The sequence below is a fragment of the Mustela lutreola genome, chromosome 2, assembly GCF_030435805.1.
Source record: "Mustela lutreola isolate mMusLut2 chromosome 2, mMusLut2.pri, whole genome shotgun sequence".
NCBI lineage: Eukaryota > Metazoa > Chordata > Mammalia > Carnivora > Mustelidae > Mustela > Mustela lutreola.
Window position 1 is genome coordinate 121754498 of NC_081291.1, and position 14409 is coordinate 121768906.

At 41.5% G+C, this 14409-nt stretch overlaps 1 protein-coding gene across 1 annotated transcript in view; it reads right to left on the minus strand.

The window, feature by feature from the left end:
• Positions 1-6869: 6869 nt before the first annotated feature.
• Positions 6870-14409, minus strand: part of USP13 (ubiquitin specific peptidase 13) — a 108294-nt gene continuing 100754 nt past the window's right edge. Inside the window, exons 20-21 of the mRNA XM_059163401.1 lie at positions 9369-9453; positions 6870-7699 (exon numbers count right to left, since the gene is read on the minus strand). Of these exons, the coding sequence (XP_059019384.1) occupies positions 7606-7699; positions 9369-9453 (179 nt within the window). The 3' untranslated portion in view covers positions 6870-7605. The remainder of the gene's footprint in view (positions 7700-9368; positions 9454-14409) is intronic.

Consider the following 14409-nt stretch of genomic DNA (forward strand, 5'->3'; position numbering starts at 1 on the left):
CCACTTCCAGGCACAGATCTCTTGGTTTTTGTCCACCTTGGTATTCACGCCTCTCAGTCTCCTTTGCTGGCTCATCTTCTCCTTGACCTCTTATATTGAGAGACTCAGTCCCTGGACCAATTCTTTTTCTTGTCTCCCTCCATTGGTAATTAGACTCAGTCCCTGGTTTAAATGCCATCTAGCTACCAACAACTCCCAATTTTATATCTTCAGTCCAGACTTCCCTCTCAAAATCCAGACTTATATATCCAGCTTCCCACTCGACACCAACCATGGAGGTCTAATAGGCATTTTAAATTCCACACATCCCCAAATATACTTGTGATCATCTTTTCCCATCACCACCCTCCAATCCCACCAAGCCTTCCCTATCTTTGTTGATTGCAACTACATTCTTCAGTTGCTCAGAGCAAAAATTTTGAGGTCTCACTCCCTCACATGCCACATCCTGCCCATCAAGAAATCCTACTGGCTTTATTTTCACATGTATCCAGAATCTAACCATCCTTGCTAACTCTGCTGCTACCACCCCATCCATGTGAGCCATCATCCTATCCGACCTTTTATCCTTGCCCTCCTGTCATCTACTCCAGACAAAAACCAACCTCCTAGAACTTGAGTCAGATCAGATTAGTGCTCTGCTCAAGACCATGTAATGATTCCTGATGGCATTCTAGAGTCAAGCCCTTCCAATGGCCTCCTGGCTCAGACAATCTGGCCTCTCTCCAAACTCCTTTCTCACTACTCTTCCCTTGGTTTTCTTCTCTCAAACCACACTGGTCCCCTTGCTGCTTCTCTGACATAATAAGTATGCTCCCCCACCCTGGAGCCTCTGCTCCAGTGTGTCCCTGTGCCAGGCATATCTTTCCCCCAAATACCCATTTAGATGATTCCTCCACCTCCTTCAAGTCTTGGTTCAAATCTCACCACCAGATGATGCCTTCAGAGAGTACCCTATTTAGTACCACAGTCTGCACCTCCCACCCCCCTTCTGCTGTTCCTTTTTTCCATAGCACGTAATACCTTTTAACATATTATATAAGCTACTTATTCCTTGTTTAGTGTCTAGCTTTCCCTGTTAGAAAATAAACTCAACAAGGGCAAAGAGTCATGTCTACTTTGCTTACTGATACATTAAAAAAAAAACAATGCCTGGCATATAGATGTTTAATATGTATTGAATGATGAACCATGCTATATAGATTAACAAAATAAACTGGATTAATAAAATTAGTAAAATCCTTTGGGAAAAAAAGTCATTGATGTTGGTATAATTCTGATTCTTTAAAAAAAAAAAAAATTTCTAGTCTGAAACAAAGGGTCAATTCTCCCTCCATAGGGTCAAAGTGCGATGGGGTTAAAATAGTGGCATAAACTAGCACAGTAAAAATATCCTGTGCCACCAGACCGTCAGATGTTTTACATAACTCCTTTCACATTTTTATCATGCCTACTGCATAGATGCCCAGATTATGTTTCAGGATATTAAGTACTTAACAAAGTCACATAACTAGTCTGGGCTAGAAACAGGACTTGAAGGCAAGTCTCTTTGCCTCCACTCTTGCCATTTTATCACCCTGCCCCCTACCTCACCAAAAGACTCTTCCTAGGAAGTTTTTAAATACTTGGTTGCATGAGGATGAGAATTACTCATTGCTTTCCTATTCGATTTCCCCCCTATAAATGGTTTATCACTGACCACATTAAACAAGCAGGACCTTAGGTTCAAACAGGGCACACACACACTGGTAAACACTTCCATTGGGCATAATGGGACATAGCCAGTGAATGTAAGCAGCAGCTGACTCGCAGACATTGTCCTAAAAACTTTAGTTATTGAGTCAGAGGAAATCCCCCATCCTCATCATTTCCTTCTTCTCTTCTCACCCAAACATTATGGCACCATGCTGATGCTGGTCATTTTCCTGGGATTTTTAAAAATATGTAGATTGATTCCTTAAAAACATTTAAGTATTGCATGGACATTTTTAAGTAGTAATAAGCGTAGCCTATATGGTAGGCAAAATAATGCCTCCTCCATGATGTCCACACCTTAATGCCCCAAACCAGTGAATATTAACCTTACATGTCAAAAAAAAAAAAAAAAAAAAAAAACCATTGTAGATGTGATTAATTTAAGGATCCTGAAGTAGGAAGATTATTCTGGACTATCTGGATGGACCCCATGTAATCAAAAAATCCTTTTAAGAGGGAGTAGGAGAGCCTTTCAGAGGGTCTATGACAATGAAAGCAGACACTAAGTAATGTCCATGTTGTTAGGACACCACAAGCCAAAGAAGGAGAATAGCTTCCAGAAGCTGGAAAAGGCAAGGAATGGATTCTCACATGGAGCTTCCTTGCCACTACTGAGGTTTTAACTCTGTAAGACCCATTTTCAGACATCTCACCTAACATGCTCCTTTGAGCCACTAAAATTATGACCATTTGTTACAGCAGCAACAGGAAACTCATACACCCTACAAACATGATGCCACGGAAATGCTGAAATCCCTTGGTGCAATCAGTATTGAGTGTGCTTGCCCCTGCATTAGGGAAGCTACCAAAAACTGAGTCAGAGAACCACAGAAGGCTCCCAACTGACTCCAGTATTCAACTGTACACCCAGTAGAGTAAGTCTAAAAGACATCAGACTCTTCCCCACTTCGGTCCCTTCCACCCCCAGGAAGTAACGTCTTACATCATTGCTGACGTTCCACTACTGATGGGAATGAGGCGGCCCTGGTGCCCATAGAAAGAAACCCTAAAAAGAAATAAAATTAGTCACTGTCTCAAGTTACCTGTTCCACTGATGGATGAGAACCTGAAAAGGGCAGAATCAGTTTACTTGGCATTTTGCAAAAGAAAAAAGAGCCGTAAAGGGACCTCAGATTGTGAGAATAGCCTTTAATTTAAAACAACTGAAGCAATAAATCATCCATCTCTCTTTCCATCACAGGCAATGCTCTCCCCAAACAGTTGAGATATTTTAACAACAACTGTGACTAGTGCAAAATAAAATAAATACAAACTCTTTCAGGAGCCAGCATCAAAATCTGCTGGGCAGGTGGGCGCAGGCGACAGGCTCAGCCTCTGCCAAGGCCGACAGGAGTGGCAAGATTTATACCGTATGTCAACACACCCAGCTCAGAACAGACCAGACAATACCTGGGGGAGGGGAGACCACAAGAGAATGTTGCCTAAAGTGAAGCAAATATGCCCAACACTCTCCTGTTGCCAACATCCTTGGCATGTGGAAGATGCTGGAAAAATGAGTGCAAAGTTAGCAGCTTCTATGCAAAGCTGAAGGAATGAGGTTTGGGGTTCATTTGTTTCTGTTTTTTAAGTGGTGTCTTAAACATACTGGTTTTGACACAAGGAAATCTTCTGCTTTCCAGAAGGCATTCTGTGTCTCTCACAGGGCTCCTGACTCCAGCAAAAGTATGTACACTGTTTCTGTCTATCTGGATGCTTGGGAGAAGGACCTTCCACATGGAGCACCTCACTGCCTAACCCACACCATCTACAGTCCAGAGCAGTGCTGTCCAAGTGCAAAGCAAGCCACAGCATTTTTGGGTAGCCAGATTTTTAAAAAATCAAAAGTGAAATCTAATAATGCCTTATTTATCTAAAATATTATCATGTAAAAAATATAAAATATGGATGAAATATTTTATATTCCCTTTTTTTGGTACCAAGCCTTGAAAGTCTGGTGTGTTTTTGGTTTTTTTGTTTTTGTTTTTGTTTTTGTTTTTTTTACGTGAACAGCACAAATTCGATTTGGACAAGCCCAATTTCAAGAGGTCATGAGCCACACGTAGCTACTGATGACTGCACCAAATAGCACAGACCTGGAGAGGTTTAATATGATCTCTTTCAAGACATTTACAGAGTAGGGAATCTTCACCGTACTGGGTAGGTGCTCTTATACCCCGGCTTAAGAGTACGGAATCTTACTCTGTAACCTAGGATGTATGACCTAGGTGACGAGTACAATCACATTTCATCTGATCCTTTCCCCTAGTCCTTCTCGTCACCTGCCACCTCCCCAGGACTCCATAGGTGATGCGATTTAGCAACAGTAATGCCTACAAGAGGAAAGATATCCTTTCTGTGATAGACAACTTTCTCCATACTTATTTGGGGATCCTAGCTGTAACTGAATTTGAGTAAGAACATATTCTATAAATGTTACAGGTTTAGCCGAAAGTGGTTCTGAGGTCTTTCATCGCAGAAGGTGTTCTAAATAGGTTTTTCATTTTTGAAGGGGATGGAGACAAGGTATCTCGTGGACTGAGAAGTGAAGCATTTCAAGAATGGGAAAAAAGTAGAATAATTACCCAAGAAAGTGGGCAGAGGGGTTGAGTGCAGACACTAAAAACGACACATTCTATAAGCTCGGGTGTACGAGCTGCAACGAACCAACACATTACAACAGACCCCTATAGGATCCCTCACATCCCCACCTCTGGCCCCCGTGGTAACTGCAGGAAAATAAAAATAGAATAGAATGTTAGGGCAGTAAGGGACTTCTGAGCTTATCCAACTTAATGCATTCACTGTAAAGAAAAAAGCCCAGAGAGGTAAAGGGCCCAAGGCAAGGGGTGAGTGCGCAGCTCAGTGGGCCTTGCTGGTCTTGGAAATAAAAGATGTTGGGAGTCACAGGCTAAAGCGACTGGGGGTAGGCTTCTACAACCCAAAGTGAGCACAGAGAAATGGCAGGCACATTCTCTTATAGTTGAAAGAAAACAGCCAAGTCTGTTCAAAGCACTGAAGCAATGTTGATGTAAAGTGGCATTAAAATATGATTCTTCCACTAGTCCTTTCTGCATGCTTTTTGCCCTTAAAAAAAAAAAAATCCCAATCTGAACCAAACTGGATTTCTAATTAGTTATATGGGCATTTAGATGAATTGACAAAATAAAAACTTTGATACATTTTCCAAAGACACATTCATTGGGATTTGACACAAATGGATATCAAAAGATATTTACAGGAGAAAAAAAGTACACTCTTTCATACATACACCCACACACAGTGAGAATTTCACAAGGATACCACCGCACCTCACACAGAGGACTCCTCACAGGCTGATAGTTGACAAAATCTACACGTTATTCCAGTTTTCAGTCACAATTAATCTCGTCAACATATGTGTGAAAATGGAGCAGTATGTTCCAGACTTTTATTCCAGGGAAACCTACCTTGTATATATGAAGGTATACATATAAATACACTTTTAAGCAAGAAAGAAACCCATTATTTGCTCTAGTTTTTCCCCAACTCTCAATCTGAAGTAAAGAATAGCACATATACAAAACTTTGCCTTGTAGAAATAGCCCTTTGTTTTGTGAGGCAGGAAAAAAAAAGGCAGCCATAGTATACTTTCTTACAATATGTTTAGGCATCGGAAGGGCTAAGTTTATTTTTCTAGTTAATGAAATTAAATAATATCTAGCCTATAGTCTTATACTGATTTTACGCCATTTTGCAAAGTTTTATACCAAAATTTTTATTTTGTTCAAAATACACATGCTATCTTCATCCACATTTCACTCCAAATCCCCAATAACCACCTCTCCCCACTCCCGTAGAAGGCCTTTGCTTTGTAAAAGTGTTGAGAACAAGTCATTGTTGACGTGTGTTTGGAGTCATTTTTCCATGACACTCAGCCCTAAGGTGACTGGATTTTGTAAGGCTGCTTAGCGTGGGGTTTTTTACAGGAGTCAGAGATTCATGTGACAGGGAGGGGCTGTTTTAGGATATCCAAATCAACATTAAAAGAGGACATCAGTGGCCACAACCCGAGTAAAGAGAGTATTACTGCACCATGAGCTCCCTCCTTATGCCAATTGTATTTGTTCCCAAATTGAAGAAAAGATCAGATGAGAGAAGGAGGGAGAACACTCTACTAGAACCCACGTGGCACGCGACGTGCTACTCTTTCGCAGGTCATTGTATCGAATCTCACCATATTCTCAAAGAGAGAGCAGGTGTCATTGTGCAGATAAGGAAAATGAGGCACAGGGAAGATGAGAGACTTTCCCATCTAGGGGCAGCACCCACATCTTGGCCCTGGGCATTGGGCACAGCAACCCTCACAAACACACGGTGTAGCTGAACTCCCCAGAGAAGGGCCCTGATCATACCCAGAATCCTGACTCTTCACCGCTCACCATGTTGTAATCAATCGTCTGCGTGGCATTTTACCCAGCTGGTTCGACTTTATTTTCCTACAGTTTCTAGAAAGATCCTTGCTACCAATCAAATGCATGTTAAGCAGATTGCAATAGATCCTTCTTCATTTGACTGGCCAATCTGAAATAGAAACTCCAGAGACCTTGGAATTCAGTACAGCGCTGCAGGAAGACGTTAAACCACTTTTGTTGTACTTTTTCATCGCATCTGAAACTCTGATCTAATCCCAGGTTGCAATAAAAATACCAAGATACCAAAATGGAAAAGATGGTCTTTCATAATGTCCTAAAAAGTTTCTTTGCACCCGAGGCCCTTAAGGCACCCAAGATCACACTGCTATTTGGGAGGTGATTAGCCAAGAGAGGGCCAAGAGGAGACTCTAGCCCCAGGAAAACGGAGAAACGGAGGCAGGCAAAGAGTGCAGGGACAAGAAAATTACGGACAAATTTGGGGCACTTTGATTCCAGGGAGTTGTTACATGTTATGGTAAGATTAGCTATTTTAACTAAAAGTACACACTATGCCTTAGCGGGAAGGGCTGCTGAGAACCAGAATTTACCTACCTTTGTTTGGCAAAGAACAATATTGTGCTGCCGGGGGCATCTGGCCTTATTTCACCAAATGTCACAAACCCCGGTGAATTCTCGACAGCACTTAAAGGGACGACTCAGCCCTTTTTACGCCTGAAAATCTAAGCAGGGAGCCAATTTTTAAAACTGTTCCTGAGTTATAGTTTCTTTAAAATAGTTACTCGCTTTTCCCAGCTATCCTTAATACCAACTGCTTTAACCTTTAAAAACCAGCCCGGCACAGATTTCCTGGTTGACAACAACGGTCTCACCCTCACACACTCACACAATCACGTTATGATTTTCGATATGATTAAATTAAAAATACCTTTCACTGCAGATGCTCTAATCTTCTATACATGGATAGGTCAGAAATTGTGTATAATGAAAAAATTGTGTCACAAATAAAGCCCATCCCCATTACTGATTTTCGATATGAAACAAAAATGGGCTTTTCATTTACTGGGGGGGGGGCAGGTGAGGCCACACCACTGGCCCCCAAATCATAATAGAGGGCTGGCGGCACTTCCCATTTTTTGGTGTGACAGTGGCAGATCCCCCACCAGCAATATAAATACTTTTTTTTTTTTTTTAAATCATCCTCTCCTTGAACATTTATAAAAAGAAAAACTATCTACAGTAGTGTATCATCACTAATAGAAATTTCTTCCCAGTTCTATTTCAGAAAGCGTCAAATGATGTTCTTTAAATAAACTATAAATACCCCATGTATTCCTTCATGTCTGGTTGTCCCAACTTCTGCTTGCTTTTTTTTTTTTTTTTTTTTTTGGCAAATTAAAAAGGCGTGTGGCTTCCTCTCGCTGACTGACGCATCTGAGGCTCAGCGTGGCACCCTGTGGTAAAAGTACATGTAGCCCAGGTCCTTGGGGGGCCTTTCTGAGGCACACACTCTGTGGTCATTGTAGATCACCCACCTGAAAACAAAAGACAGAAGAACTCGATGGATTTCAGTCAGTCCCAGAAAGCTTTGCCGAAAACAAGTTACTGTGCCATACTTCAGCAAGTTGTTTTAAGATAACCAAACTCAAGCCTACTGTATAAAAAGAGAGAATGCTGGTGGGAAACTGTAACTGCCTTTTTTATTCTTGAGCGCCATCAAAAGGTAGTTACGAAAAGAGTCGCCAAACATTTTAAGCCCTTTGGTCTCAAAATCCCTTTTGTAGAAGTCTACAGATGGCCTCAGAAATTAAGTCAAAGAATCACGTACGGCGGTGTTTATTTCAGCCTGAGGTGTAAAACTAGGTCAAAATAAGAAGTAAAGAGCCATGCAAGTGAGCCATCCCACAACTATTAAAATGTCTTCAGAAAATATTTGGTAAAGTGAGAAAATACTCATAATATAGTATGACGTGGGAACAGGGTTAAAAAAAGTGTATGTGCCGTGTGCATACTTTAAGCTTTTAGAAAAGCTATAAATGCTTATGTACATTTGTATGTATGATATACGTGTATACAAATGTACACCCTTTCCCAGTGAAAATAATAAAAGAGAAATGTATCAAAACATAAATAATGATTATCTTTAAGTTTTCAAACGACATATTCTTTGTTCTATTTCTGAATTTTACAAATTCCTTACCATAAATTTTATTGCTTTTTGAATTATAATTAAGCATTTTTCTTAGGAAAAGTATTTTGAAAAGAGCATCATGCTTGGTAATAAAAAGAATTTACTATCAATCAGCCTGTGCTCAACTATTTCATTAATCAAGTTAAGACAACACTAAAAGACACACCAAAAGGGAGCACAACTTAAGTCCACGGTGGGAACCAGTGTCTCCCACAGTGTGTGGCATGGCATGAGAAGTCAATGTCCCACCAGGACAGGGCAAGTTTCTAGGTTTCTCCGGCATCCGGCAAGTTTCTAGGTTTCTCCAGTCTCAGGCTGCTCAGAGAGGAGCTCACAGAAGAGAAACCAGAGGGCTCAGTGGGGCTAGAGCCCCAAGGAGAAGGTCCTGAAGAGAGCAGCAGCCTTACATCCTGTAAATGGTTCATTCCCGGCTCACCACACATCCAGCGATTCTACCTACAGACCCAAGACACCTACTGCAAGACCACAATAGGGCAAAAGAATGGATGTGTAAGGAAGCCAGATAAAACACAGGATACCCAGTCAAGTTTATATGGCAGGGAAGTAACATTAAATAAGTTTTTGTATAAATACATCACAGGGAATATTTAAGACATGTTTATACTAAAAAGTTATTCATTGTTTATATGAAATTCAAATTTAACAGGGCGCCTGATTTTTTTGTTTTGTGGGCTAAAACTGGCAATCCTATGGAGGTCCCAAACACACACACATTCTGCTGCAGGACGCATCTTTATTTTAGGAAGTCACTTTGGTAAGATGGTTGGGAGTGGCTTTGAATGCCAGCTCTGACATGGCTACTTCCGGGCTAAGTTACCGCTACTCAGCTTCTCTGAGCCTCAGGGTCTTAATGTATAAAATGGCTTTGAGAGTAAATCCTTACAAAACCATCGTGAGAACCAATGGGATATGTGCAACACCTCACTGAGAGCCTAGCATATGTAGATGCTCAATAAAACATAGATATCATCGATTTTCTAAAAATGACTTACCTTCCTTCCTTTTTAATATGGCAAACATAATGGCCACTCATTGTAGATGTTCCCATGTGACTGATGAATGCAAATAATTCATACACTATGAAAGAGGAAACAACTCTGTTACAAGGCAGCATTTCTAGAAACCAAGAGCACTTCTGATCAGAAATGAAAGGCAACAATGGTGCAACCCAGCAACTGCTTACATTGAAAGGCAGTCTCTTTACCTTGCTATACTAAGAACACACACCCACACATATTCACCAACTTCAACCTGCAAATTCATAATAACACAGGACATAAACTATCCAAGCACAGCCGGCATTTAATTCCTATCTGGAAGAGAATTCGAAATCCCACAGTCGAGTATGGTGGCAAGCTCATGGTCTAAAGGGGCAGTCCCAGCTCTATCATTTTTAAGCAGCATGAGGATGGAGGAGCTGTTTCCTCTCTCCGAGTCCATTTCTTCACTGAGACGAAAAATCCACCCACTTCACAGGGTTGTATAAAGCGTAAATGAGCAATTCAGACTAAAATACCATACAAATGTCAGGATTATGAGGAAGACAGCAGATAACTGTTGTCATTTATAGAAAGGGATAACGCTTCAGAATAGGCTTCCTGTGGTTTCTGACTTGCTCACAATAAACTATATGGGACCAAAACTCAGACTTTGTTCTTTCTGAACAGGGAAATATATAGCCTTTGAGTGCAAGACCAATGTTTATTCTCTAACAAGTGCCTCCTGCTGTCTATCAGAGAATTCGGTACATACCCATTCCTGATTAATTTCAGCTCAGGCTCCCCTTGCCTGGGCTAGACCCACGCAACACAGAGTGGATTCCATGGACCCACAGAGTGGGTACCAGTCCACTCTGCAAACTCTTACAGGCTATGACAAGACAGGTATAGAAACTGAGCACCTTCTTGCAAACTTTCATAATAGTGTGTTTGTGAAATCTAATAAGGAAAAAATGGGCTCCCATATTCATTTTTCTAGTGCTCTATTTTTATTCCATTTTCCAAAGTATTGTTTCTGGACAGACCCTTTCCCTCAACCCTCTCTCACTCATTCCTTGTTTCCCTTGCTGTTCACCCAGGTTCTTCTACTTACTCAATGGCGAGTCCCCACCTACCCTCCCTCACCACACCACACACTGCTAATCACCTCCTTCTTCCTCAAGTATTTGCCCCCAGCCCATGACGGTCTCTTGGTTCTCTAGCTGACTCATTGGCTCATCCTCACCTCCTTGACCTTTAAACACTGATGACCTGGAGCTCAGACCACAGACTTTTTCTTTTCTCTACGCTGATTTTTTTCGCTCTCTTTGGGTGATCTCATCTAGTCTCATGATAGTAAATGGAATGATTTTCTTAATTTCCTGAATGTTCTTTGCTAATGCACAGAAATAAAATTGGATTTTGTATATTAATCTTGTTTCTTACAATCTTGCTATACCCACTTATTAGTTCTAATAGTTTCTAGTAGATTCCTTAGGATTTTCTATATACAAAATTGTAACATCTGCAGAAAGAGATAAGTTATACTTCTTCCTTGCTAACCTGGATGCCCTTTATTTCATTTTCTTGCCTAATTGCCTTGGCTAGAAGGTCCTGTTACAAGGCTAAATAGAAATGACAAGAGTGGGGGTGGCTGGGTGGCTCAGTCAGTTAAGCATCTGACTCTTGATATCAGGTCTGGTCATGATCTCAGGGTCCTGTGATGGAGCCCCACATCAGGCTCTGTGCTCAGTAGGGAGTCTTCTTGAGATCCTCCCTCTCCTTCTGCCCCTTGCCCCCTTCCCTAAGAAAGAAAGAGAGAGAGAGAGAGAGAGAAGGAGGGAAGGAAGGGAAGGAAGAGAAGAGGGAAAGAAAAGAAGAAAAGGAAAGAAAGAATGAAATGGAAAGAATGGACATCCCTGTCTTATTCCTGGTCTTTTGGGAAAAGCATTTAGTCTGTCACCATTCCGCATGATGTTTTGTAGATGCTGTCCAGTGGAGGAAGCTCCAGTGGAGGAAGCTCCCTTTCATTTCCAGTTTGCTGGGCATTCTCTACTCATCTATCTCAGTTAATGGGGATTCCATTCTTCCATGCAGGACACAATCTTGACTTCTCTCTCACATACATCTTTTTTTTTTCCCTTTCTGATACATTTTTTAAGTATAGTTGACATGCAAGTTACAACAACTTCAGGTTTTTTCATGCTCTTTACACACATCCAATCCATCAGCCAATCCTGTCAACATTTCCTTCAAAATATATCCAGAATCCAATCTCTTCTTACCACCTCCACTAGTAATGTGTGATCCTAGTTACGATCATCACTTGTCTGAATTTTTACAACACCCCCTTATCCGGGCTTTCTGCTTCCTTCCTTCCCCTCTACTGACTATTCTCAGTATGGCTGTCACAGTGGCGTTTAAATGGAAGTCAAATTATACCTCATCCTGTATCTCAGAGTAAACTCTTCCTTTTACAAAGATCTATGAAGCCCACCTCCTCCCAAATCCCCCCTCATTTCACCCCAGCTACTCCTGCTTCCCCTTCACTCCACCCCAGCTACTCTGTCTTTCCCTCTCACTCCACCCCAGCTACTCCCTCTTTACCTCTCACTCCACCTCAGCTACTCCCACTTTCTCCTTCACTGCACCCCTGCTACTCCTGCCTCCTGGCTGCTCCTCAAACACACCCAGCGTGTTCTGGCCTTCAAGCCTCTACATTCATTGTTCCCTCTCTGAAACTCTTCTTTCAGATGTCGTAAGACTTACCCCTCACTTCACTGAGGTCGTGGATGAAATGTCACCTCAGAGAGGTCTTCCTGTACCAAGTTACAAAAGAACAACTCTCCCTTCCACTCCCACCTTGACCCCTAACCTCCCCCCAACCTTGCTTTATTATTGACTGATAACATGAAGTAACTCCTGCCATGTCCAAACCCACCTGTGCATTTATTTATTGTCTATCCCCTTTATCTCTGGCTAGAATATAGCTCCATAAGGATAGGAAGTTGGTCTGTTATGTTTACTGAAATGTTCTTGGCACAGAAAATGGTGGCTCAGCATGCAACAGGCATGTCATAAGTATTTGCTGAATTTATAAATAAATGTGTAAATTAGAGAATAGTTCTGTTCACTCCATTTCTTCCTGTGTTTTTATATCTTACATTGTATATATTTTATAAACCACCTACCAAAGTATAAAGTTAAAGTTAGTAAAATAATTATTAAAAAAAGAAATGACTCAGGGCATCTAGGTGCCTCAGTCGTTGAGCATCTGCCTTCAGCTTGGGTCATGATCCCAGGGTCCTGGGATCGAGCCCCACATTGGGCTCCCTGCTTGGTGGGAAGCCTGCTTCTCCCTCTCCCACTCCCCCTGCTTGTGTTCCCTCTCTCGCTGTATCTTTCTCTGTCAAATGAATGAATAAAATCTTTAAAAAAAGAAAAGAAAGATATGACTTAGAGGGGATTGTTTTTCCCATCATTAAGTTTTTGTTGCTGTCATACCAATTGATGACAAAAAACAAACAAACCCAAGTTCAAAACCAGAATCTAGGCAAAAACAACTGTGAATGACAATCGTTTTGCCTGGCACTTTGTTTCTGAGATAGTTACCAGGAACCCTATTCTGGTCTGCCCTCCCTGTTGTCCCCTAACACTAAGAACCTGCCCTACCCAGTAAGCGAGGGAGAGTGCAGGCAGAGAACTTTTCAGGTTGCTTGGCCCTGGTTGGTTTTTAAAACTCTTCTGGAATCATCTGTATCACAGCCCAATTCTTCAGCTTGAGATACAGTATTGGTCTCCCGAAATGAAGCTGCTCTCTTAGAATTTTCATGAAATAAAGGACATGACACCCCAACCAAGGCTTCCCTCCACCATGCACTGTTCCCCCAAAACAATGACTTAACTAACTGAACAGACTCTTTAATGAGCAATGTCCATGTCAAGCCAGGTCGTACAATGACACACTGCTTGGATACCAACACAGCCAATGGGTTGACAAAACAAGTAGACAAAGAAAGGGACAGATCCATACAGTCCACATGCCCAAACATGTCATTAAGCCCCCCGAGGCATTTCTCCTCTCTTTGGTTAAAAACAATTCAGTGTATACTCATAATCATAAAAATGAATTAAAGAGGGAAAAGATTAGCATAAATCTTGGTCCTAAATTAAAATTAACCATGTTTATCAATACAAGCAACCACCCCATGCATTACTCAAGATCTCCTGCTGGAACTGACAGCAAAAGAGAGCATCTCTCTCAACACATTTGCAAAAACTCAACAGGTAAGAAATCTCAATTAGTATTTGCTTCCAAAGAGAACACGAAGGTGAATAAACCTAACAGACAAGCTACTACTGATTCTTCTCCAAGTTCTCAGAGGGCCCCTTCTAAAAAAACAGCATCAGTGTACACACTCCCAAAAGATGTGCAGACCCCTTTTCACGTAGATAGAAAAGACAGTTTGAGTCAAGGCAAATCACTTTTTTAAAAGATTTTATTTATTTATTTTAAGAGAGAGAAAGCATGTGAGCACAGGGTAGAGGGGCAGAGGGAGGAGAGAAAGTCTCAAACAGAAGCAGACAGGAGCCTGACACTGGCCAAGAGCATCTGACCCTGAGACCATCACCTGGGCCAAAACCAAGAGTCAGAAACCACCAAATGCACCACCCAGGGGCCCCTCAAATCATTTTTAAAATGCTGACCTGCATAGAAAAGTTAGACAACATTGCCTAAACCACCATGTCCCTCTAGAAAGCGAGAATTAAACATAGTCTGAAACTAGCAACTTTCCCCCTTTCCCTCTCCCAACAAAACGAGTCCTTCTTTGAACATAGGAAAATGGTTCCAACCTTTCTAATATGCAGAATTTTTTCATATCAGAACTTTACCACCCCTACCCCTACCCAACGAAACAGCAATGGTGCTCTGATTTTACTCTTTGAAAAAGTACCTTCAGAAAACGAATGTGACACTTGGAAAACAGAAGAGGCAGGCAGCCTGTCCTTTCATGTCCTATGGAGGAATGGCCACCCAAGGACTGTCTAGGGTAGG